General features: G+C 38.6%; 2 protein-coding genes across 2 annotated transcripts; one reads left to right on the top strand and one right to left on the bottom strand.

Annotated features, from left to right (window-relative positions):
* Positions 1-1,711: 1,711 nt before the first annotated feature.
* On the top strand, positions 1,712-22,335 carry LOC145642224 (auxin transport protein BIG-like). Its single transcript, XM_081693331.1, has 14 exons — positions 1,712-2,056; positions 2,161-2,267; positions 3,520-3,685; positions 3,783-9,847; positions 9,973-10,590; positions 10,718-10,898; positions 11,531-11,765; positions 11,850-16,406; positions 16,486-16,708; positions 16,820-17,224; positions 18,478-18,621; positions 19,300-20,325; positions 20,450-20,953; positions 21,363-22,335. Exons 1-14 carry the CDS (start codon positions 1,804-1,806, stop codon positions 22,146-22,148), a joined length of 15,270 nt encoding a protein of 5,089 aa, XP_081549457.1. The 5' UTR covers positions 1,712-1,803; the 3' UTR covers positions 22,149-22,335.
* Positions 22,336-23,379: 1,044 nt separating this feature from the next.
* On the bottom strand, positions 23,380-26,204 carry LOC145642223 (uncharacterized). The gene is made up of 5 exons (XM_081693330.1): positions 26,066-26,204; positions 25,771-25,918; positions 25,532-25,639; positions 24,070-24,144; positions 23,380-23,766 (listed from the first exon to the last, which is right to left on the bottom strand). Exons 2-5 carry the CDS (start codon positions 25,902-25,904, stop codon positions 23,535-23,537), a joined length of 549 nt encoding a protein of 182 aa, XP_081549456.1. The 5' UTR covers positions 25,905-25,918; positions 26,066-26,204; the 3' UTR covers positions 23,380-23,534.
* Between the last annotated feature and the right edge of the window lie 841 nt (positions 26,205-27,045).

Raw genomic sequence — 27,045 nt, 5'->3', positions numbered from 1 at the left:
ATTCTCAAAGTTTACCAATTGTGTTAGGGTTGCTCTCGTACCAAGTTTGTGTTGGATGCTCTATTGGCCTAGTGCTATCATGCTATGTATTTTGATGGGGAAGCAAATGATGACATTTTTGTTAAATAGAGTGAGAGCAATTGTATGTTAGCAATACTTGGGAAACCCCCCATTTATTTTGGAGATAAACATTTTTTGTTTTTTTTTTTTGAAAAAGCTCATAGAGCAGTTTGTTTATTTAGTGGCAATTCGGTGAATTTTGACAACAGTAAAATGCGACATATCATGTACTTACAGTGTGACCATGTGTGATAAAAGATGCAATATTAACGACGTTAATTCAGATCACCTTCTTCCTCCTCTAACTAGCTTCATCTTCTCCCCCCTCTAACAACTAACTAGCTTATTCTTCTTTCTCCTATCTCTAACAACAACACCAACAACTACACGACCAACTACACGAACAGGTTGACCACCACTTTCAAATTCGCCAACAACACCACCAACAATAACAAGCGGGTCGGCCACCACCAATCTTGGCGGCAAACAAACGAAAATTCTATGAAAACGTGGTGAAATATAGAGCATGGTTAACCCTAAAGGGTAGTGTATGTCATCTACTTTCAATTTTCCATTGTAGCTAGCTAATTCTCCATTGAAGTTCATCAAATTCGTGTGATGGATCGGAGGAGAGAGATTTGTGATGTTAATGGAAGAGATGCAAAACAACGCTAATGAAATCTGTTTGGGGTTAACCTGGTAATTACACAAATACCCTCAATGTATAGGGTACGAAGACCAATGCAACCCTAATTGTTTTCAAGAAGATTAAATTGTATTTTTTCTCCCAATACTTATGAAAATTGAAATAATTTAATGATGAACTTCTTCAATTTCTTTTTTTTCCCTTTTTGATTTCTCCATTTTTTGTCAAGATTGAATATGAATTATGTACTTCATTTATTTCAAGTAAATGTCTTCTCATTTCACGTGAAAGATTTGTTCTCAAATGAAAGTCTCATTTCACCTTTTATAAATGTTTTATTCGCTTTTAATTAATGTACCTCCCCATTTTTTTTCTTAATCACCTTTACTCAAAAGGGCAAAACTTATTTAGGGTCTGTTTTCAGTTCAGTTAATTCAGCTCCTAACTTCCTTTTCTTATAAAATATTCAGTTCAGTTCAGTTCAGTCTATGAGAACATGCCCTTATTTTTTATTTTTTTTTGAATAGAACATGCCCTTATTCTCAATCAATAATTAGACTTTTATTAACTGTTTTTATTTAGGGTATGTTCTCATACGTTTATTTTCAGTTCAGTTAATTTAGCTCCTAACTTCCTTCTCTTATAAAAGTTCAGTTCAGTTTTTATTAACTATTTAAAAAACGTATGAAGAAAAAAGAAAATGAGACTTTTATTAAAGAGATTTAAAGTCGGTTAAATTAACTCTATAAATTTCTTTCCTTCATCAAGAAAACTTAAACAGTTTAACATAACCAAAAGAACCCAAAAGAACTTGTCCAAATCAAACTCAAACGAAAATAAAAGTCCCATTTCTTCTTTCCACCGTTGTTCCAGTTCAGTGCATCTAAAAACACCACCTCTCTTAAACCTCCTCTAAATTCTCCCTCCCTCTCTTCCTGTCTTTCTCTCTCCTCTCCCATTCCACGACAACATCAAACCACCACAAATCTCTCTCTCTCTAAAATTCTCTCTCTCTAGCTTTCTCTCCCCTCTTCTCGCTACTTCGATGAATTGATCGTCAATTCTCTGTCATCCGATCGCTCTTTGAAGGTGCATCAATGGCGGAAGAACTCGCCAAACTCGTCGAAGCTCTATCGGCTCCGCAAAACGATCTCTCTTTGAGACTTCGAACTTCTGGTTCACTTAAATTAGGGTTGCACCACTTCTACTCTATCCTCAATTACGGCGTTGAAGCGATCGATGACGATGATTTTGATAACAAGTTAGGTCTTCAGAGTTGGAGTCATTCTCAGATTCATTCTGTTTGTTCTCTCGCTCTTTTGATTGCTTCCGCCAATCGATCTCTTTCAGGTACTTTCTTCTTCAATTCGATCACTTAAATTTTCGATTATTGGATTTTTTTTTTTTTGATTTTTTTCATATATTTTGTTGTTTTCTGTGGATTTTTTGAGCAGTTGAGCATGTTGAGCCTGTGGTTTTTGCTACTTTACATGAATCAATGGAGTTCGCTTTGTGCTGCTTGGAGAAATCGAAGATTAACAGTGATGACTTGAGCTTGCAGGTCAGTGAATTGTTTTGTATTGCAATATTTTTTTTTATTTTTATTTTATATATATATATATATATATATATATATATATATATATATATATATATATATATATATATATATATATATATATATATATATATATATATATATATATATATATAGAACAAATAGTAGAAAAATTGAACTTAAATGCTGTAGTCTGCCTTTTGGTAAATGCTATGGCATTTCGGATTTGTCATTTTTTATTTTTTGTTTTAAGCTTATGCGTAGTTCATATGCTGAATTCTGGAGAACTGTTGTGGTAGAAATGTGCATCTATTTCCTTGTTATTGGGGAAATGTTATGAAATTTTCTGTTATTTGTAATTGATGAAAGAGAAGAGATAGTTTGTGAGCTACACACGAAGTGAGTGATTTTCTTTGTTTGATTCCATTTTAACGATTTTGAAAATTTTGGAAGGTTGATGGCGATTTTTATTTTATTTATGCGAGGATTATTTGAAGAAGAAGAGGGAAAATTCAATATGGATTTAGGAACATTCAATGTTTTCCGTGTTGTGTACATCTAGTCAACATATAGATATATAGTATGTTTGATGAATGTTTAAGATTTACTATTGTAGCAATTATTACTGAATAATCCTAAAAATGTCATGAGCACATAAAATTGTTTGTATGTCATAATTGTGCTGTGTTTGTTCATGATAGCGTATCATTTTTGCTTCTTAACATCATTTTGTAACTTAATTGGTGAAGTAGTTCAATTTTAGGAAGTATTAGAAGCGTTCTAAGAAGAATTCTGTGACTTATGATATCTGCCTTTTGGCTTATTATGTGAAGTGGTATTTCCTTGGTTTGTTTAAAGATAAACTAAATTATTAAAGATATATTGCTCTTAGGTTTTTTCTATGGCAATTAATTTCGTGAGGTTCATGGATATCACACATCTCTTTTCTATTTTGTACCTTTACTGTATTAGTGGCTGGATAATCAGTAACTTGCATTTGACTGTTTATCATGACACTGCATATTATATAAGCATTTCCTTTCTTTGTGAAACTTTCAATACATAATATTTGTACACACTTGAAGCTGAAAAGTGTTTGTTCTTTTCCTTTCTCATGTTCCATTTCTACCATCTTCAGTGGAATGGAGAAAGGAATATTATGTTATTTATTTTCTGTTAAGGATTTTGTTCTACATTATGTGTATTGGATTGAATGACAAAGCACTAACCTGCTTTTTTTCCATATGCATCCCAGAATCTTGCAGTAAAGTTGCTGGAAACAGGATTACTGGGTCAGATTGATAATGAATCTGATTTATCTCAGTCTGGCTTAGCCAATTTCCTTGTGGATGGCTTGCCTCTTGTCTCCTTTGATGATAAAGGTTCTCTGTCAGAAAAGCACACTCGGTGGAACTTGCAAGGTATGGTGCTTTTGTACTTTTATATTGTCGTTGCATTCTATATTTCTGCATTTTATCAATTTAACGTTTCTGATTTTCTCGATTGTTGTATGTGAAGGTGAACAACCTGTTGATCAGCTTGTTATGACATTAGTTTCAGACATGCAAATTAAAAATGCCATACAATCGCCTACAGATTCCTCTTTTTCCCAGGATTTCAACAAGTTAGTGTCTTCTTCACAGCAGTGGGCTGTTCTTCGCTTAAGATGCATCCATCGGCTCATTATATATTGTAAAGAACTTATTCAGCTTCCAGAAACATTGGATGTTAAAATGGCAGATTTGAGCATTTGCCGGAAATTGTCTCTTTCATTGAATATTCTGAAGTTACTCAGAAATCTTGCACGGAGTGTCCCTTTTGTTGAACTGGACTCTGAATTGCTGCAGAGTATAGCTGATTTTGCTGACATGCTTCCTGGTTTGTTTAGACCAGGGATTGAGTTTCTAAGTATCAATTTAACTTCCGATAATTACTATGAAGGTGTTGTGCTTAATATCCTTGAAGAGTTTCTACATTTGGTACAACTACTTAACTGCGGTAAGAGTGTCTTTCAAAATGTTAGGGCATTTCTACTGGCTTCTATGTTTGATCTTTTGGATCTTAGTGTATGGAGATACAACAAGTCAGTCAATAATTTGAAACCTCCTTTGATATACTTCCCTCGCTGTGTTATTTATGTTGTCAAACTCATTGGAGATGTTAAAAATCAAGTTAGTGAGATGCATGCAGTGAAGGATTCTGGTGTGAACCTCTCACTTAGTATCTCTGATTCTGAGGCCAGAGGTGTTTGTCATGTTCGGTCTGACAAAATTATGTTGGCAAAGAGTTACACGGTCGAGGAACTATTGGAAATCATTTTTCCTAAATCAGTTCAGTGGGTGGATAATCTAATACATCTTCTTTATTTCTTGCACACCGAGGGAGGGAAATTGCAACCAAAACTTGAGAAATCTTGTTCTGGTGCAAAAACCAGCTCCATTTCTGATTTGGAGAACACTGGTTGCCATGATGATGAAGCGCTCTTTGGGGATCTCTTTTCTGAGGGTGGTCGTTCAGTTGGATCAAATGATGGGTATGAGCAAGCACCTTCTGTTAATCCACTCACCGGGTTCTACAACACGATAATACAAGCTGCTGCAGAATTATCCATTTTCCTCAGGTCCTGCATATTCTCTCCTGAATGGGTTGCCCCTGTTTATGAGGATGCTTGCAAGAAGCTTAGCAATTATCATATTGATTCTCTTCTGTCAATGCTTGGCCCTCAAACATCTTACTCTGAGGGGTTTGACAATGATACTGCTGTAAATGAGCATAGGAGGATAGAGCAAATTCAAGATGTATGCTTTGAGATGCTCCACGGTTTGCTCAAGCGGCATTCTCTCTCTGATGTGCTGGAGGAGCACATTGTCCTTAAAATTTTGGAAGTCGAAAATGGTTCTTTCGTTTACAATGATCAAACCCTTATCTTGCTAGCTCAGACTTTAATCTGCAGGGTTGGTTCAGCTGGCAGCCATTTGAGGATTAAGGTCTACCAGCAGTTTGTGAATTTTGTTGTTGAAAAAGAAAAAGATGTGCGTTCTAATTGCCCTGAACTTAGGGAACTTCTCATTACTCTGCCCAATGTCTTCCACATGGAGATTATTCTTTTGGCCTTCCATCTGTCTTCTGAAAGTGAAAAGGTTGCCCTGGTAGACCTTATCTTCTCCAATATAAAGACCTTTGCTTACACTTCGCAAAGATTGAGCAGTTCGCAGCTGTCATGCTGGGCTTTGATAGTTTCTCGATTGATTGTAATTTTTCGACACATGCTATTGAATATGCATGCTTGTCCAACATCATTTCTCATGGATTTCAGATCCAAGCTGAATGCAGCGCGATTTGTTGGATCCCATTGTCACCATCTCAATGATCCTGTGATATCGTGGTCCTCATTGATAGTCAATAATGTTATGAATTTGTTTATTAAAGAAGAGCCTCTCCTTGGTAACCTGCTTAATCACCTAATTGATTTTGAATCTGTGCCAGCGAGGCTGTTTAGTTCTGATGCTGCCCATGTACATTCGTCTTTGAGTTGGAATGATATATATGTTGTCTTTTCACTGATTTTAGAGTTCTGGAAGGGTAAGAAGGCTGCAATTATTGAGGATTTGGTTCTTGAGAGGTACATGTTTCTGCTTTGCTGGGATATGCCTGCTGCTGAGTTGTCCCCAAATCATCTGTCTTCTGTCTGGAGTGCCAAATGCAACCTTGATACATCAAGTATTGAACATTTTTTTCTTTTTAGCCATTTGCTGCTGGGACAGGGACACTATGATCTTGTGAATAGGGATGTGAACCTTGTAGATATTGTCATTGGGTTGCTTCAACACTTGTGTTCTGTTTCCATGCCCGATGACATTCTGGAGTTCGGTTGGGACTCGATGAGAAGTGGGCAGTGGCTTTCCCTGGTTCTTTCTTTCCTTTATGCAGGTTTTGGGAGCTACTGTGTTAAGAATTCTGTCTCTGGAGCCAACTTTGTTTGGACACAAGATGCATCTGATTCAGATTTTGTTGCTTTTGCTCACGGCTTCATCTCTGTGATATTGGAGACTAACAAGGTCCCAGTGATACTGAAAAGCCTGTCTTCATTGTTGGCAAAATATATCAAAATATATCAGAGGGCCTTCTTGTTCACTATTAGTGAAAACCAGTCACATGCCCAGAATTGCTCTCCTCTTTTGCTTCTCAAACATACTGAATTTGACGAGCTCATGAAGGATGAGATTTTGGTGAAAAACGGTCTTGTTCATGTGGGGCTGGAGTCTGTTTGTGACCTCCTTCCAAAAATTGACAATGTCATCAGCAAGAGGGCCTCTCACATACTGTGTGTTATATCTTCTGAAAGCATGCTCCATGGTTTCCCTGCACACCCTCAAGCCTCTAGTGGTGCTCTTGTTTCCTCTGTTCTCAGTATCAGAGGAATACTTTGTCTTTTTGATTTGCTCTTCAAAATCAGAGGTACAAGTGGAGAAATTTCTGTGGAGACTGACATGCTTCATGAAATTCTTGGTTCGGTGATGACAGTAAAATATGACAGGGTTTTACAGAACTTGAGTGGCAAGTGTGAAGATATATGCCGTGGGTGTACTGGTGCAGAAGGGCCGGATTATAGCTTGTTGTTCCTGATGAAGCAAATTGAAGGATTTCTTTTGGATATTAATATCAGAGGAAATGTTAACCATGTTAAGGTTGAACAGCTAGTTGTCAAAGCCATTGATATGATGGAAAGTCTACAGCGAGATTCCCTTGGGATCAATGTTTTCAGATTTTATCTTGGTGCTGAAGATGTTCCTCAAAAGGTTGTTGACCTTTATGGTTCACAGCGTGGTGATTTGCTTATTCTGATTGACTCTCTGGATACTTGCTACTCTGAGTCAGTTAATGCAAAGGTTCTCAATTTCTTTATTGATGTGTTATCGGGGGAGCTGGGTGTTTATGTGAAACAGAGGATACAAAAGAAATTCCTTGGGGTGGATCTAAGCTGTCTGTCCAAGTGGTTTGAAAAGAGGTTGTTGAGTTTTCCTACAGAAGATTCTGGTAGTCTTTCATCAGTTACATGTGCTAAAGGAAGTTCAATGACCCTCAGAGAATCAACCATGAGCTTCATTTTGTGCCTTGTATCTCCTGATGACTCGCTTTCAAGAGAATTATACAACCATTTGTTTAACGCTTTGCTGCTTTCGTTGGAGTCAGCATTTAAAATATATGATATTCATGCTGCAAAATCTTATTTTGGTTTTGTGACCCAACTTATAAGAGACGAAGCATCAATGAAATTACTGCTGCAGAGTAGTCTCTCTTTGATGGAGAAACTGGTTGTTGATGAAAGTAAGCTACAGGGGCTGAAATTCCTTTTCAGTTTCTTTGAGACTATCTTGAATGAATCTGGATCTTTAACAACTATGCCAACTAAAAGTACTGGGAAATCTTTGTCTGGAAGCAGTCATGGGCTGGGATCTATAGCTAGTAGACCAGCTAGTTCTAGAAAAAATTCTGAGAGTTTGATTCTAAGTGCCAATCAGGATGGTAGTTCATTGCCTTTTGAGTGTGATGCAGCATCTATTGACGAAGATGAGGATGATGGAACCTCTGATGGGGAGGCAGCTAGCATAGACAAGGAAGATGAAGAGGATTCTAGTAGTGAACGAGCCCTTGCTTCCAAAGTTTGCACATTTACTTCTAGTGGCAGCAATTTCATGGAACAACATTGGTATTTCTGCTATACGTGTGATCTAACTGTGTCAAAAGGCTGTTGTTCTGTTTGTGCAAAAGTATGTCACCGTGGTCATCGTGTTGTGTACTCACGTTCCAGTCGTTTTTTCTGTGATTGTGGAGCTGGGGGTGTTAGAGGGAGTACTTGCCAGTGTTTGAAGCCAAGGAAATTTACTGGAACTGAAGCTGCACCAGCTAGGGGTGCTGGCAATTTCCAACCGTTATTGCCTTTCTCAGAGGATGGAGATCAATTGCCAGATAGTGATTCAGATCCTGATGAAGATGTTTTTATTGAAGCGGATAACTCTCTGAGGCTTTCGGTTCCCAATGACATCCAAGGTGCAATTCCCCGCCTTTATGAAGAACTTGACCTTGAGGCGCAGGTGCTTAAAATTTGCAATTCGCTTCTTCCTTCCATCACAAGGAGAAGGGATGGCAACCTTTCGAGGGATAAAAGTCTGGTCTTAGGAGAAGATAAAGTACTATTATATGGATCTGACCTTCTGCAGCTGAAGAAAGCTTACAAAAGCGGTTCCTTAGATCTAAAGATTAAAGCAGACTACTCCAATGCAAAGGAACTTCGATCACTTCTTTCTAGTGGTTCTCTTATGAAATCCTTGCTCAGTGTGAGCAGTCGTGGTAGGCTTGCTGTGGGGGAAGGTGACAAAGTTGCTATATTTGATGTTGGACAGCTGATTGGACAGGCCACCGTTGCACCTGTGACGGCTGACAAGACTAATGTCAAGCCTCTCTCCAAGAATGTAGTTCGCTTTGAAATTGTACATCTTGCTTTTAACCCCTTGGTTGAGAATTATCTAGCTGTAGCTGGGTATGAAGACTGCCAGGTCTTCACTGTTAGTCCTCGGGGTGAAGTTACAGATCGTCTTGCCATTGAACTAGCTCTTCAGGGTGCTTATATCAGGCGGGTTGAATGGGTCCCGGGCTCTCAAGTGCAACTAATGGTGGTCACTAATAGGTTTGTTAAGATTTATGATCTTTCACAGGACAATATCAGCCCTTTGCATTACTTCACGTTGTCGGATCAAATGATCACGGATGCTGTGCTGTCTGTGGCATCTCAGGGTAAGGTGTATCTCATCGTGCTTTCAGAACTGGGAAGTTTGTTCAAGCTTGAGCTGTCAACTGAAGTTAACGTGGGGACCAAACAACTAAATGAAAAGGTTGAGATTCCCAATAGAGATGTCAATGTCAAAGGGTCGTCATTGTACTTCTCATCTACCTATAAGTTACTTTTTGTATCATATCAGGATGGAAGTACGTTTATTGGTCGGCTGAACTCTGATGCGAGCTCTTTAACTGAGATTTCTGCTGTATATGAGGATGAACAAGATGACAAGCGGCGACCTGCTGGGTTACATCATTGGAAGGAATTGGTTTCTGGTAGTGGATTATTTGTATGCTTTTCAAGTTGGAGGGCAAATTCTGCACTTGCTGTGTCCATAGGGGCTAAGGACATTTACGCTCAGAATGTACGACATGCAGTTGGTTCAAATTCACCTGTGGTTGGTGCAACTGCATATAAACCTATATCCAAAGACAAGTTTCATTCTCTTGTCCTGCATGATGATGGCAGCCTTCAGATATTTTCACATGTTCAATCTGGAACTGATTTCGGGTCAACTGCGACATCTGAGAAAGTTAAAAAATTGGGTCCAACCATCCTTAGTAATAAGGCTTACTCTGGTGTAAATCCTGAATTTCCTCTTGATTTTTTTGAGAAAACTGTGTGCATCACTTCTGATGTGAAACTGGGTGGTGATGCTGTCAGAAATGGCGATTCTGAAGGAGCTAAGCAGAGCTTAGCATCTGAGGATGGGTTTCTTGAAAGCCCCAACCCTTCTGGATTTAAGGTATGACCACTTTGCTTTGCAGTAATTCTTCAAGCACTTTAAAGATTAATTTTCCTGTCTATTTATGCTTCTCGATATTTGTAACTTTATTGCCCGTGAATAAACTACTTTGTTCTTCGGTTCAGATTACAGTGTCAAATTCAAACCCTGACATAGTAATGGTTGGCATCCGTGTACATGTTGGAAACACCTCAGCAAATCACATCCCTTCTGATTTGACCATTTTTCAGAGGGTGATTAAATTTGATGAAGGCATGCGGTGTTGGTATGACATTCCATTTACTGTTGCTGAGTCTCTCCTTGCTGATGAGGAATTCACGGTCTCTGTTGGACCTACTTTTAATGGCTCTGCATTGCCTAGAATAGATTCCCTGGAGGTTTATGGACGCCCAAAAGATGAGTTTGGTTGGAAAGAGAAAATGGATGCAGTTCTTGATATGGAAGCCCGTGTACTTGGAAGTAATTCATGGGCTACGCCTTCTAGGAAAAAAATTCGTTCTATGCAGTCTGCACCTCCTGAGGAACAAGTACTAGCAGACGGGTTTAAACTTCTATCTAAGTTGTATTTGTTGTGCAAGCCTCTGGGGTGCACCAATGTTGAAGATGTGAAACCAGAATTAAGCTTGCTCAAGTGCAAGCAGCTGCTAGAAACAATTTTCGAAAGTGACCGGGAGCTATTACTGCAGTCTTCTGCATGCCGTATCTTGCAGGCTTTATTCCCAAAAAGAGAAGACTACTACCAAGTATAAATCCTTTCACACAGCACTATATTTTTCCATGCCTTTCTTTCTCATCTTACATCTCATGCTAATATTAGAAAATAGATTTGTGTCTCATGATCTGATGTGTACAGAATTAACTTTTATTCAGGTTAAGGATAGTATGCGCCTTCTCGGAGTGGTAAAATCTGCTGCTTTGCTATTGTCAAGGTTGGGGGTTGGTGGTTCTACGTCTGCATGGATCATTGAGGAGTTTACTGCTCAGATGCGTGCTGTATCTAAGATTGCTCTACATCGAAGGTCAAATTTGGCTGCTTTTCTTGAGACAAATGGTATGAAGTGTTTTGTAAATTCGCTGCTTCTTCTTTATTTATATTGTGTTTAGTCTTTGTGGTTGCCTTTTATTTATTACTGTAACACTTTAGTTGGTTGTTGAGCTTACATTCTTGCAGCCGAAGCTCCCTAGCATTACATTATGCTGCAGTCATCATGTTGTTGAGATTTTAGTCATTTATTATGCTTAAGTCTTGACATGAAGTCTACTAGAAAGCATTTGTATAGGTGTTTTCTGTTGATTAACTTACAGTATGTCTATTAATTCTATATTTGTTAATCCTTTTTAAAATCCTGTTTTCTTCTTCTTGGAGGCATGAAAATACGAAATTAAGACAAATTTTATACATTGCCCTTTCCTAGAGCAATTTCCCTCTGTTCACTTTCTTGGATTGTTGTTGTCTCTAGTTTTGCTCTTGACTGCTTGATACATTAGCTCTTTACTCCACATGTCTACTACAACTTTCTGCCCGCTGTTTTGTGATCAATCTATTTTACTGCCAGTATGTGCAAATTTCATTCCTTACACTTAAGTTTGGGGATATTTAGGTTAAAGGGTTTCATGGTCATACAAAAATAGCTTAGTTGTAAACCTGATATTTGATAGTGTGAATTTATTTTGATATTGCAGGTTCTGAAGTAGTAGATGGTCTTATGCAAGTCTTGTGGGGAATTTTGGAGATAGAGCAGCCAGACACGCAGACCATGAATAATATTGTTATATCTTCTGTGGAACTCATTTATTGTTATGCGGAATGTTTGGCTTTAAATGGGAAGGAGGCAGGTGGACATTCTGTTTCTGCTGCAGTTGTGTTGTTAAAGAAGCTCTTAGTTTCTCCAAATGAGGCTGTCCAAACAGCAAGCAGGTAAACAATGTTCTTTTGCCTCTTGCCTTTTAGTTTGCATTTAAGTATAAACTACTGACATATTTCCCTTCATGCAATGAGTAGCCTGGCAATTTCTTCAAGATTGCTCCAGGTTCCATTTCCAAAACAAACTATGTTGGCTACTGATGATGCGCCAGACAATGCTACTTCTGCATCTGCTCATCCTAGTGCAGTAACTGCATCTGGAGGCAATGCACAGGTTATGATGGAAGAAGATTCTATCACATCCTCGGTACAATATTGTTGTGATGGTTGCTCCACTGTCCCTATATTAAGGAGAAGATGGCATTGCACCATTTGTCCTGATTTTGATTTATGCGAAGCATGCTATGAAGTGCTTGATTCTGATCGGCTTCCTCCACCACATTGCCGAGATCATCCAATGACGGCAATCCCAATTGAGGTGGAGACATTAGGTGGAGAAGGCAATGAAATCCATTTTCCAGCTGATGAGCTAAGTGATTCAAGCATTTTACCTACTTCATCGAACTCAAATGTGCAAAACTCTACACCATCTATTCATGTGCTAGAACCTGATGAGCTTGAGGATTTCTCACCTTCAGTTCTGGATCCTGTTTCGATCTCTGCATCTAAGCGAGCTGTGAATTCCTTGCTTCTTTCTGAGCTCTTAGAACAGTTGAGAGGCTGGATGGAGACAACCTCTGGTGTTCGAGCTATTCCCGTCATGCAACTTTTCTACAGGCTATCTTCTGCTGTTGGTGGACCTTTTATACACAGTTCAAACCCTGAAAGCTTAGATCTGGAGAAACTGATTAAGTGGTTTCTGGATGAGATTAATCTTAAGAAACCATTTGTGGCCAGAAATCGATCTTCTTGTGGTGAAATCACAATCCTAGTCTTTATGTTCTTTACCTTAATGCTAAGAAACTGGCACCAGCCTGGTAGCGATGGCTCTGGTCCGAAATCTGGTGGATCATCTGATGCACTTGATAAAAGTTATACTCAGAATCCGTTGTCTGCTTCAATTGCTGCTTCATTATCTTCAAACATGCAAGATAAGAATGACTTTGCTTCGCAGCTGCTGAGAGCTTGTAATATTCTTCGCCAACAATCTTTTGTTAATTATCTCATGGATATCTTGCAGCAGTTAGTTTATGTTTTCAAGTCATCAGCTGGTAATCTTGAAAGTTCATCTAATTCACACCCTGGTTCTGGGTGTGGGGCTCTTTTAAGTGTTCGGAGAGAGCTACCAGCAGGCAATTTTTCTCCTTTCTTTTCTGATTCATATGCAAAAGCCCACAGAGCAGACCTATTTGCTGACTACCATAGACTTTTGTTGGAAAACACTTTTCGGTTGGTCTACAGTCTGGTTCGCCCTGAAAAGCACGACAAAACTGGGGAAAAAGAGAAGGTGTACAAGATGTCTTCCAGCAAAGACTTGAAGTTAGAAGGATACCAAGATGTTCTTTGTAGTTATATAAATAATCCACATACAACGTTTGTTAGAAGGTATGCAAGAAGACTCTTTTTGCATTTATGTGGAAGCAAGTCTCATTATTACAGTGTTCGGGACTCCTGGCAGTTCTCAAGTGAACTTAAGAGGTTGCACAAACATGTTAACAAGACGAGTGGGTTTCAGAATCCTGTACCATATGAGAGAAGTGTTAAAATTATCAAATGCTTGTGCACCATGGCTGAGGTTGCTGCTGCACGTCCTAGAAACTGGCAGAAGTATTGTTTGAGGCATGCAGATGTTTTGCCACTTTTGTTGAAGTGGATATTCTATCTTGGAGAGGAATCTGTTATCCAGACACTTAAACTCCTGAATCTAGCTTTTTATACTGGAAAGGATATGAACATTTCTTCTCAGAAAGGTGAATCAGGGGATGCTTCAGTGGGCTCAATAAAATCAGCTGCTCAGCCACAGGATTCGAAGAAGAAAAAGAAAGGAGATGATGGTCTGGAGTCTAGTTCTGAAAAATCTTGCTTGGACATGGAAGTGGCTGTCAACATCTTCACTGAGAAGGATGGTGAAGTCTTGAGGCAGTTCATTGATTGCTTCCTGCTGGAGTGGAATTCGAGTGCTGTTCGCTCTGAAGCAAAGTGTGTTCTTCACGGCATCTGGCAGCATGGGAAGCAGTTGTTCAAGGAGAATATGTTAAAGGTGCTTTTTGAGAAAGTGAAGTGTTTGCCGATGTATGGACCAAACATTGCTGAATATACGGAATTGCTGACATGGTTGCTGGGCAAGGTCCCTGATGTCAGCTCAAAGCAGCTAAATGCTGAACTTTTAGATAAATGTTTGACTTCTGATGTCATCCAGTGCTTCTATGAGACTCTTCATATGCAGAATGAACTACTGGCTAATCATCCCAATTCTCGTATATACAATACATTGAGTGGTCTTGTAGAATTTGATGGATATTATCTTGAGAGTGAGCCTTGTGTTTCTTGTAGCTCTCCTGAGGTGCCCTACAGCAGGATGAAGCTGGAGAGCCTAAAATCTGAGACCAAGTTCACCGACAACCGTATAATAGTAAAATGTACGGGCAGCTACACCATCCAATCGGTTACGATGAATGTTCATGATGCTCGTAAGTCCAAATCTGTGAAGGTTCTGAACTTGTATTACAATAACAGGCCTGTAACGGACTTATCGGAGTTGAAAAATAATTGGTCTTTGTGGAAGCGTGCCAAAAGTTGCCACCTCGCATCTAATCAGACAGAGCTGAAAGTGGATTTCCCTATTCCTATTACTGCTTGCAATTTCATGATTGAACTTGATTCGTTCTACGAAAATCTTCAGGCTTCATCAATGGAGCCTTTGCAATGCCCAAGATGCAGCCGGCCTGTCACTGACCGCCATGGCATTTGCGGCAACTGCCATGAGAATGCATATCAATGCAGGCAATGCCGTAACATCAACTATGAGAATCTGGACTCATTTCTGTGTAATGAATGTGGTTACAGCAAATATGGCCGTTTTGAGTTTAACTTCATGGCAAAGCCTAGCTTTACTTTTGATAACATGGAAAATGATGAAGATATGAAGAGAGGACTTGCAGCAATAGAATCTGAATCAGAAAATGCTCACAGGAGATATCAACAGCTTTTAGGGTTCAAAAAACCTTTACTAAAGATTGTATCCAGCATTGGTGAGAGCGACATAGACTCACAGCAAAAGGATTCTGTCCAGCAGATGATGGTTTCATTGCCTGGACCTTCTTGTAAGATTAACCGTAAAATTGCACTTCTTGGTGTACTTTATGGCGAAAAGTGCAAGGCAGCCTTTGATTCTGTGAGCAAAAGCGTCCAGACTCTGCAAGGTCTTCGTCGGGTTCTGATGAATTATTTGCACCAAAAACACTATGCTAACACTACAGAAGCTTCAAGATTTGTGGTGTCCAGGTCCCCAAGCAGTTGCTATGGTTGTGCTACCACATTTGTTGTTCAGTGTCTTGAGGTATTGCAAGTCCTATCAAAGCATCCCAGTTCTAAGAAACAGCTTGTTGCATTGGGAATCTTAACGGAATTGTTTGAGAATAACATTCATCAAGGTCCAAAGTCTGCTCGCTCACAAGCAAGAGCTGTTCTTTGTGCTTTTTCAGAGGGCGATGTAAATGCTGTCAGTCAGTTGAATAATCTGATACAGAAGAAAGTTTTGTACTGCATTGAACATCATCGATCCATGGACATTGCTGTGGCCACCAGAGAAGAAATGTTGTTGCTTTCAGAGGTTTGTTCGTCAACTGATGAATTTTGGGAGTCTAGGCTACGTGTTGTTTTTCAGTTGCTATTTACCTCAATAAAAGTGGGCTCAAATCATCCAGTCATATCAGAACATGTGATACTTCCTTGCCTGAGAATTGTATCTCAGGCTTGTACGCCTCCAAAACCTGACTTGCTGGAAAAAGAAACAGTCGGAAAGTCTTCTAATATTCAGCCTTCAAAAGATGACAATAGCTCAGATGTTCCTAGTACCTTGGGTGCCCCAGCCAATGGGAGCAAGTCTACACTAGAGTCATCGGAGAGAAATTGGAATGGTTCACAGAAAACTCAAGACATTCAATTGTTGAGTTATTCAGAATGGGAAAGGGGAGCATCATATCTTGATTTTGTCAGGAGGCAGTGCAAAGTTTCACAGGCATCCAGAGGTTCTGGTCACAAGTCAAGATCTCAAAGGTCTGATTTCTTAGCTTTGAAGTATGGACTTAGATGGAAACGCCGTGCTTGTTCTCGGAGTAACTTGTCATCATTTGAACTGGGATCATGGGTTTCAGGACTTATATTAAGTGCTTGTTCGCAATCAATAAGATCAGAAATGTGTATGTTGGTTAACCTGCTCTGTGCTCAGAGTTCAACTAGACGGTTCCGCTTGTTGAACTTGTTAATGGCATGGTTGCCCTTGACTCTCTCCGCTGCTGAAAATGCTGTGGAATATTTTGACTTGCTCTTCAAGATGATAGAGACAGAAGATGCTCGCTTATTCCTTACTGTCAGGGGATGTTTGAGAACTATATGCAAGCTGATTACCCAAGAAGTAATAAATATAGAATCCCTGGAGAGGAGTCTGCATATTGATATTTCACAAGGGTTCATACTTCACAAATTAATAGAGCTTCTTGGAAAATTTTTGGAGATCCCAAAAATTAGAGCAAGGTTGTTAAAAAATCTTCTTAATTTTGAAATTCATTGGTAACTGACTTTGTTAATCCTTAAGTTATTTGTCTTCTTTCAGATTTATGCGAGACGACTTGCTCTCCGAAGTTTTGGAAGCCCTGATTGTCATTCGGGGATTGGTGGTCCAAAAGACAAAGCTAATTAGTGATTGCAATCGTCTGTTGAAAGATCTTCTGGACAGTCTTCTGCAGGAAAGCAGTGAGAATAAGCGACAATTCATACGTGCTTGTATCTGTGGCCTGCAAATTCATGGAGATGAAAAGAAAGGACAAACTTCCTTGGTAAAGCATATCTGCCCCCCTAACCCTTTGTAGCATTCTTTGTTATTATTTCTGGAAACCCATGTAATTAACTTGCTCATGATGTCTCTATCTAAAATGTATCTATTGCAGTTTATCTTAGAGCAGCTTTGCAATCTGATCTGTCCATCAAAACCAGAGTCTGTGTACTTGTTGATTCTTAATAAGGCCCACACTCAGGAAGAATTTATCAGGGGTTCCATGACCAAAAATCCCTATTCCAGCGCTGAGGTTGGTCCTTTGATGCGTGATGTAAAAAATAAAATTTGCAATCAGTTGGATATGGTCGGGCTTGTAGAGGATGATTATGGAATGGAATTGCTAGTTGCTGGGAATATTATTTCTCTAGATCTGAGTGTTTCACAAGTTTATGAGCAAGTGTGGAAGAAGGCCAATGTTCAATCTTCAAATACTGTAACTAGTGCGACTATGATACCCACTGGTGCTACTGCTTCTACAAGGGATTGTTCTCCTATGATAGTGACATACCGTCTTCAGGTTAGCTCTACCTCCTTCTGTTAGTTAATTTGATGGAGGCTGGTTTGACTGTCTCTTGCATATATCTTAAAATTTTGGAACTGATGAATTTAGTGGAAAATATTCATGTAAAATTATTAGTTTGTCTCTGTGACTTCCTCCCTAGTAACCTGTGGAATCATGAGAGTGAGTTTCTGATTAGCTGACTAAAAATCTTCTTCTTCTAGTATTTAATGAAAGTACTTAAGCCCCGAATGTCTATTAAACCATTTTGCTAGATTGTATAGAAATTGTCAATGATGATGGGTTTGGTGAAAAAGAAAACATCTACCTGACCTTATTTTAAAAATTTTTATTTTCTCTTTGGTTTATTATCATCCAATTTTTGCCCATTTGCTGCAATTTTTATAACACATACAGCGTAGATAATCAATCCTGATTTTCCTCTATTTTCCATCTTTATCGTCCTTTGTCTATTGTGAAACAAAACCAATGGGAGAAGGATGCATGAGTTGTAGACTCTTTTTTCTGGGTGTAAGAAAAAAGTGAATAAAGTAAGAGAAATGGAGTAAAAAGGTGGATGGGTGTATAGAAATAGGTAGATAAAGTAAGAGAGTATAAAAACGTATAAATAATGTAACTATGTGAAGTAGGATGGACAAAATAGTAAAAGTAACTAAAGTAGATGTGAGCTGAGCTTTTTAAAAGGGCTTGAAAATGCCATGTTCCCACATTGATATGTTATAAAACTAGTGTGTGGCCCGGGCGATGCCCCGGGTTGCTAGTTTGTACTTGTTTAATTTGCTAATCAAATTCGGCTATTTAGATAGTAAGACTTGTTGGTTTTGGGTTTAAGTCTTGCTATAAACATTTTTTAGTTGTCAAACTCTATCATCACATAATGGAAACAAATAGAATAATATGACACAAATTAACTTATCTAAGTTAACTTTAATTTTGTTGGATAAAAAAACACATTTAATAAATGGCTAAGATGGTAAGACTCTTAAGACTTGTTGGTCTTGAGTTCAAGTCTTGTTATAAGCATTTTTTAGATGCAAATCTAATACATGTGAAAGTGACATATCATGTTTATAATGACATGTGGCGCATATTGCCGACATGTCGAATTTAAAAAAGGTGACACGTGGAACATATTCTGTTTTAGGAACGGTTTTTAATATATAAGTATAGATATAGATTATATTGTTCTAAGCTTTGTTAGCAGTACTAATCTTATCTGTAATTTCTTGTGCTTTTTGAAACAATGATAGGGATTGGATGGTGAAGCCACAGAGCCAATGATTAAAGAGCTGGATGAAGATAGAGAGGAGTCTCAAGATCCAGAGGTTGAATTTGCAATAGCAGGTGCAGTTAGGGAGTATGGAGGGCTGGAAATCATATTGGACATGATTAAGGTAAGTCAAAATTTATCTTACTTAAATGATTCTCTTTCCGACCGCTCGCATTTTTTCTTGTCTGGATTGTCGTCAAGTATCTTACGCAGAATTTTTATGGGGCTGATAGGATTGAGACAATTGAGTAATTATAAGAAGAAAAAATTGCAAATAAATTGGTAATGGCCTTGGTATGAATCAAGATGTTATTCTTTGAACATCTAGTTGACTGTAGCTTCAATAAGAATGTTGTAGGCAAATAACTTTATTCCTTGTGCGGTATATGCTTCACTATTGTAGGCAAATAACTGACGTCAAGTAGATTGTTTTCTATGCTCAGCTAGTCAGCTGCTTCTCTACTGTTCTACTTTTAGGCTACAGCCATAAGTTGGACTTAATGTCATTTTTCACCCAATTCTTAAATGAGTGATAAATATGCTGATGTAGAATTTGAAGTAATGCTTGGTGCTTGCTAAATGTTGCTTCAAACAAACGGTGCAATTCTTGCTGTGAAATTTGCTTTGAGGGTTTATGCATCTATTCAGTATACTCAGCTGTCATAAAATATTCTTTTAGTGTTCTTTTTTAAATCTTGATTATTTTATTTTCAACATATATTAGCAGTGTTTAATTTGACCAAATTGATTTTTCTTGAAGTTATGCATGATGATAAGAGTTGAACTTGTTTTAAATGTACAGCGCTTGCGAGATGATCTGAAGTCCAACCATGAGCAGTTGACTGTAGTGCTCAATCTTCTGATGCATTGCTGTAAGATAAGGGAGAATAGACGAGCCTTATTAAAATTGGGAGCTTTAGGTCTACTACTTGAAACAGCAAGACGTGCTTTCTCTGTTGATGCTATGGAGTCTGCTGAAGGCATCCTTTTGATTGTTGAAGCACTGACCTTGGAGGCTAATGAGAGTGATAATATTAACATTACACAGGGTGGTCTTACCATCACTAGTGAGGAGAGTGGTGCTGGTGAACAGGCCAAGAAGATTGTACTAATGTTCTTGGAACGATTATCTCATACCTCTGGCCTGAAGAAATCAAGTAAACAACAAAGAAACACTGAGATGGTGGCTAGAATATTGCCTTATTTGACCTACGGTGAACCTGCAGCCATGGAAGCTCTTGTCCAGCATTTTGATCCTTATTTACAGAATTGGACAGAATTTGACAAGCTACAAAAGCAGCATGAAGACAATCCAAAAGATGAGAGCATTGCACAGCAAGCTGTAAATCAGAGGTTTGCAGTGGAGAACTTTGTCAGGGTCTCCGAGTCTCTCAAAACAAGCTCTTGTGGTGAGCGGTTGAAGGATATTGTACTGGAGAGGGGGATTACCGAAGTTGCAGTTCAGCACCTTAGAGAGATATTTGCAGTTGCTGGGCTTCCTGGCTATAAATCTATGGAAGAGTGGACACTGGGTTTGCAACTTCCTTCTGTTCCACTTATCTTATCTATGCTAAGAGGATTATCCATGGGTCACTTGACCACTCAAAATTGTATTGATGTCGGAGGCATCCTGCCTTTGCTCCATGCATTGGAAGGAGTATCAGGGGAGAACGAGATTGGGGCAAGAGCTGAGAATTTACTGGATACACTATCTGACAAAGAGGGGAATGGAGACGGATTCTTAAGTGAGAAAATTCTTAAGTTACGGCATGCCACTAAGGATGAGATGAGACGCCGTGCTCTTAGGAAAAGGGAAGAACTGCTGCAGGTATGTTATGATAGGTGACTTAGGGAACATCTTTTGTTTGCTTCATCTTCCAAGGCTTGTTTCTTTGTTATGGCTATAAATGTTTTGTTAGGTAGCTAACTTGACTCATTGTGGCTTGTTACAGGGACTAGGAATGCGGCGGGAGTTATCTTCTGATGGTGGAGAGCGTATAGTTGTTTCTCGACCAAATCTTGAAGGTTTGGAAGATGTGGAGGAAGAAGAAGATGGCCTAGCATGTATGGTATGCAGAGAGGGTTACAGTTTGAGGCCCAATGATCTGATGGGACTTTACACCTACAGCAAGCGGGTAAACCTAGGTGTTGGTACTTCAGGGAGTGATAGAAGAGAGTGTGTCTACACGACTGTGAGTCATTTCAACATTATTCATTTTCAGTGTCATCAGGAAGCTAAAAGAGCAGATGCTGCTCTAAAGAATCCCAAGAAAGAGTGGGAAGGGGCTACCCTCAGGAACAATGAGACTCTTTGTAATGCATTGTTTCCTATTAGAGGCCCCGCTGTTCCATTGGGTCAATATGTTCGCTATGTTGACCAGTACTGGGATAATCTGAATGCTCTGGGACGTGCTGATGGAAGTCGCCTTCGGTTGTTGATGTATGACATTGTTCTGGTACGGCCACTGTTTATGCCTTCAAGCTTCTTTTCCTTGTGTTATTATTCAGTTTCCTAAAGTTTGATTTGAGGATAGGAAATCTCACTAGTCATGCAGTTGCAATGACCAATTATTAAATCTTGCCACGAATTTTTATGTGATGACGTATATACTCATAATCTCAACTTGCTTTTAGAGATGTAATGACGTATACCTGGGCTATGGTTAACTTTTTAAGATGGATACATAGTTTTGCCTCCTGAAGTCATTGAGTTCTTAGTCCTTGGACACGATATTCTATTACTTACATCTGGTGTGCTTCACACTAGGGAAAAAAGAAATCCCTCATTTATAAGTGAGTTTAACATCATATATGTTTTCCTTGTTCTTGTAGCCCTTTTTGACCATTTTTCTGCTCCCTGCACAGATGCTGGCCCGTTTTGCAACAGGAGCATCTTTCAGTTCTGACTGCAAAGGTGGTGGGAAAGAGAGCAACTCCAAATTTCTGCCTTTTATGATCCAGATGGCTCGTCACCTGCTAGATCAAGGCAGCGGTTCTCAGCGTCGATCAATGGCAAGGACAATCTCGACATATCTCACCTCATCCTCAGATTCTCGACCTTCGCCCTCATCTCCATTGCAGCCTTCTTCTGGTGGAACTGAAGAAACTGTACAATTCATGATGGTGAGCTCTCTCCTTACTGAGTCCTATGACTCTTGGCTCCTACACCGACGTGCCTTCATTCAGCGAGGGATCCACCACGCATACATGCAACATGCACACAGCAAATCTCTGCCCAGAGGATCGGGGTCAACGAAATCGGAAATATCAAGCACGAGCGGTAGCGATGCTCTACTGCCTATCATTCAACCCATGCTTGTCTACACAGGTCTAATTGAACAACTCCATCAATTTTTCAAACCCAGAAAGTCCACTGCTGGGGTATCTTCTGAAGGTGAAGGAACATCACAAGAAGGGGATGATGAGAATGGCTTGGAGAGTTGGGAAGTAGTAATGAAGGAGAAAGTATTGAATATGAAGGAGATGATCAGTCTTCCGAAGGAGCTTTTATCATGGTTGGATGATATGAATTCTGTTGGGGATTTGCAGGAAGCCTTTGATGTTATTGGTGCCTTAGCAGATGTGTTATCCGGTGGGTTTAAAAGCTGTGAAGAATTTGTGCAGGCAGCTATAAATGCAGGGAAGAGCTGAAGATAAACGTATATATCGGCAGATTGTATTTTTGATGTACAATTCAAGTGTTAAGAGTTCTATTTTTCTGGGCTTTTGCTGTACATTATTACAAGTTCACGTCGATTTTTGGTACATTGAATAAACTGCATTTGAATCTTTCATCTTATAATCAATGAAGTCTCAATTTGCTGAGCTGATTATGGAATATCCCATCTATCAACCTTCCTGACTGTTGAGTATGCTTTTATACGAAATGCTGGAATTTTTTTTAATTGACATCGACTTGTGCATCTGCACGCGTGCGAGCCACATCAATTTGTGAATCTACGTGTGCTCTCTATCAACCAGTTCACAGGATAGTAGCTACCACGGTTGACACAAAACCAAGGTAATACTTGTTGAATTTGCCTTGGATGAAAGGGATGACTAATAACCAATAGACGTTGGAAGCATTCGTGTTCCATTAATATATGAATTTATCAGACTAAAAGACATTAGTAAACGTATTTGAGAGTGAAAAAGACATTAAGAAAAAAGATTACAGGAATTAAGGCCCAGAAATAGGGATGGCAACGGGTAGGACTCGGAGCGGATTATGCTAAATCCGACTCCGACCCGACAGGAAGTCGGAGGTTAAATCCGACTCCGACTCCGACATCCAACTCCGACATCCGACTCCGACTTTAATATCCGACCTCCGATTCCGACTCCGATCTGACCCGATTCCGAGTTTTTTTTTCATTATTCAATATACTTTGAGATGTTGGACTATTTGGGCCTTTACAACCCACACCCAATGCCACCATGACCCATACAAAAATCCACTATCTATTAGAGTAGGAGTCGGATAATCCGTTAAAGTTGGACATTTGTCGGAGTCAGATTTTTTTCTCGGATTTTTTGTAGGATCCGACTCCGACCCTCCTCCGACTCGGAGTCGGATTATTTTAACGGAGTCGAACTCGGATTACTTTTTTCTCGGACTCGGAGCGGATATTTTACCTCGGATCGGGGCGGAGTAGGGTCGGATCCGGACTAGATTGCCGTCCCTACCCAGAAAGTAGTCAGATTCTTCATACGTTGATCATAAATGAAGTACAGTTGAGTGGTAAAAATAGACCATTAAGCCAAAACTTCAATAGATGGACCTAGAGTAGTATTTAACCAAAACAATTGAGGTCCACTGTTTTACACAATTTGGTTCCAATCCAAAATCAGTCAATTTACTGCATACAACTGCACAAATTGATTGAACAATAATACTTCATATATGATTTGATTTCTTCTACTTATAACCAGTACAGCAATTTCATAAAAGTTCAAAGTAAAAAAATAAGGCCTCAAAATTAAGGACTACCCCACAAAAAGAAAGAACCATGAGTATTCACCATAGCTCACTAGTCACTACTGCATAAGATCATAGTCATCCAATTTGTCATTATATTGTAATACTTTCTTCTTTATTTTGGATGAATCTTCCCAGGTCACAAAATCTTCCATATTCCTGGTAACAAGGAAAGCTGGGTCTGTCACTGTCTCGGTACCCACCCGAATGTGTCCCTGTTCAATGTATGTCACAGCTTCTTTCAGATACTCTGCAAACTTCAAATGCACCAGTATATATGATAGCCTCCGTCTGCAAACAAAAAAGGGGAACTTCAGGATCTTTACATGCAAGGGTTACTTTTTTTTATTTTATGCTATTATATACACATATAGCGGTATTTGTTTCCTTGGGCAAGGAATTCAAGGTGTCAGCCAAGAAAATAATGTTTAATAGTATAATTTTTGGTTTCCATTGCAAGAAATTTGAATTGTGTCAACCATGAATACAGCCTTATGCCCTTATGCAATCCCTTCTTTAGACAAAATAGAGCAACAAAAGTATAGAAAAGCCATGGATCCAGTAACAGGTATACATAGTAAAACGCGTATTAACCTGCAGATAGATGACACACTCAACCGTTCACAAACAGCCAAGCTTCTCCTGTTGGGTATTACACCCATATTATATCTGTAAAAAAGAAATACAATGGTATGTGAGACAAACTTGAAATTTGCATCTTAACAACATCATACAAATAGAAGACATGTTTTCTTTCACATGAAAACAGCTCTACCATTGTGGTTTCTTTCACTTTTGCAGTACAAGGCTCGAACAAATATGAATAACAATGAGAAACAATAATTGGATACATCATTCATAATTCCATACAATCCAAACTAAGTGAAAGGACAAACATTTGATGCCAGGCAGCTGTCCGTTACACTAATGGATACAATAATCATCACACACTAATGGCAGCAATACATAGACAGAAAGCCTGAACTATAATTTTTGGTCTGGGTCAAGTCAATTTCGACAATTCCTTAAGGCGATTCATGTTAGCCGACTCCAAATCATTTTGGGACTAAGGCTTTGTTGTTGTTGTGAAGTCAACTTGGCCGTGTGTAGTTGGCCTGGTCCCCTATCAATCTATCATGGAGTTTGAGAACCATATCCTCACATTACAATTTATTGAAACAATCATGCAATATGACAATGCGAGAATGTGAAAACTACAAACAACCATGTAGTATATATATAATAAATAGAGTTAAGGGATAGCACAGTGGTCCCATATAACCAAGTTACTAGCTTTGGTTAAATGCAACCCATTGTGGGGAGGAGGGGAGAGGGGTGTATGTGTGGTTTTGGGGGTGAGGATGATTGCCTAGGGCAGGTAACCTGGGGTTCTAACTAATATAGGAAACCACATCTTATCATCTAGAAAGTTTATGATATGCTGCATTGAGTAACACAATTTGTCAAGTGGATTAGTAATGCGTTCCATTTCAATCCTTAAAACCAGCATCACTCAAGAAGCATCATGACAATACTTAATTGCCATATAACTCATGATCAGTGACCAATGGCATGGCAAGTTTCTAACAACAAACTACAAATTAATCCCCTAAACATATCTATCATCATATGATATTAACTGCAAACCTCAAACTAAAATCATACCACGATATATGCTAAGTAGATAAACACCTGGATATTAATCACAGAACGATTGCTACACACTATTGAGCAAAACAAGACTTCCTTAACCATCATTCTATTCAACCATCATTCTATTCCCTAAAATCAATATTAATCAAACAGCGAAATCCCATTCAATTTAGCAGTAACTCGACTCTTGGTTGTAAAACAACACCAATAGTTCCGAATTACACACACTACGAACTCGAATCCCCAAATATTGTATGATTCCACAATCAACAACTAACCAATTCAACAGTGCAAAAAAAAAAAAGCGCAACATGATACAGTGTATTAAATTAAAATCAACAAGTATTAAATCCACCATACAATACCACCAAAAATCAAAGAGAAAACAAGAAAGAAAGCTCACAGCTTTTCCAAGAGATTATCAGTCATCTCAATTCGATCAGGGTCTTTCGGGTCCATCTGCTTCAAAATGCTAACCAATTTCTGCGTCATCCTACACAAGCTATTATATCTGTTTTTCGGCACCCGAAAAGAAGAGACCAATCAACAACAACAAAAATACAAGAATTAAGAGAAACCCATCAAAAATTGCAACCCAGAACAAGAATTTAAGAGAATACAAAAGAGGAAAGCGATTGATACTTCTTGTAATCGTCACGGTCAGTAATATGGTATCGCTGCATAACAGAGGCTTCTCTGTGACCACCTTCTCTTTTCCATTCTAAGATGTTTAATTTCTTCAAAAGCTTGTGTTCATGAAATTTGAGCTTCCTCATCTTCCCTAATTTAGCTGAGAAAGAGAGAGAATTTGAAAATGTGCAAAACCCTAAAAATCAGAACATAAACCCTAAACCCTAAACCCCAAATTATGAGGTGGGGAAAGAGAATGGGAAAGGCTGAGAAATGGGAATAAGTGTGGAAAAGAGAGAATGAATACCTGATTAGTAGTGATGACTGAATCTTCCGATGAATCTCCGATGAAGCTCCGGTGAAACTCCGGCGAAGTTCAGAGAATAAGAAACAGGCAACGAGGCAAAGTGTGAAGAGTCACTCGAGGCGAAGTGAAACTACTAAACTAGGCGTGAAGGAGATTTTTGTTAGGGTAAACAATAAAAGTTAGGATTTTTTGATTTTTTTTTTTTTTTTTTTCCCAAAGAGACTCCAATATCCCCTTCTCTCTCATGGTATAAAAATTTATACCATCCATCTCTCTCTGTTACTTTCTCACTCCTTCATACTTTCTCTTTCCTATATGTATTAACTAGGTTAAATCCCGTGCAATGCACGTTTGTTAAATATTTTTGATAATTTTATTATAAATTTTTTGATATAATGACTTGAGTATTAAAAACTACACAAACTTTTAAAAAAAGCCGGTTTACAATAAATCCATTGTAAATCGGACCATATAAAGCAAGTGTGGGTTTGTGAGTAACTCATTTTTAACTCAATATTCCATTTTCTCTCTCCTTTCTTTTTCTCTCATCCCTTCAAAGTACTTCTTTTACCCCATTTCCCTACTTTCAAAGATTCTTTTTCTTGTATTTTTCCTCTCTCCTCTTCATTGATGAACTACTGTACTTCTTTCTTCCATTTTTTTTTGGTGATTCAAGCAATCTTTTTCTTCCATCAAATTTGTTATCTCAATTTTTTGCGTTTTTCTAAAGCCAAATTTGAGTATTTTTTTTCTTCCTCTTCTTCAGTTTTAGATTAATATGGTAAATGTTAAGCTTATGAAGAAGAAAACAATTCTACTAATCTAAACGACGAAATTGAACTTATATTGTTTGAATTTATTTCCGATTTGATTTTTTTTTAATCTTTTTATTCGTATATTTTTTAATTAGTTTCATTAATTTTTCAGTGTTAAAAAAAAAATTACAAGTATTATTTGTAAGTTCTTATGTGATTTTATGG

The sequence above is a fragment of the Chenopodium album genome, chromosome 8 (genome assembly GCF_948465745.1).
Source record: "Chenopodium album chromosome 8, dcCheAlbu1.1, whole genome shotgun sequence".
Classification (NCBI taxonomy): Eukaryota; Viridiplantae; Streptophyta; class Magnoliopsida; order Caryophyllales; family Amaranthaceae; genus Chenopodium; species Chenopodium album.
Note: the sequence above shows the minus strand (reverse complement) of the source record. Positions and strands in the feature narration are given on the sequence as shown.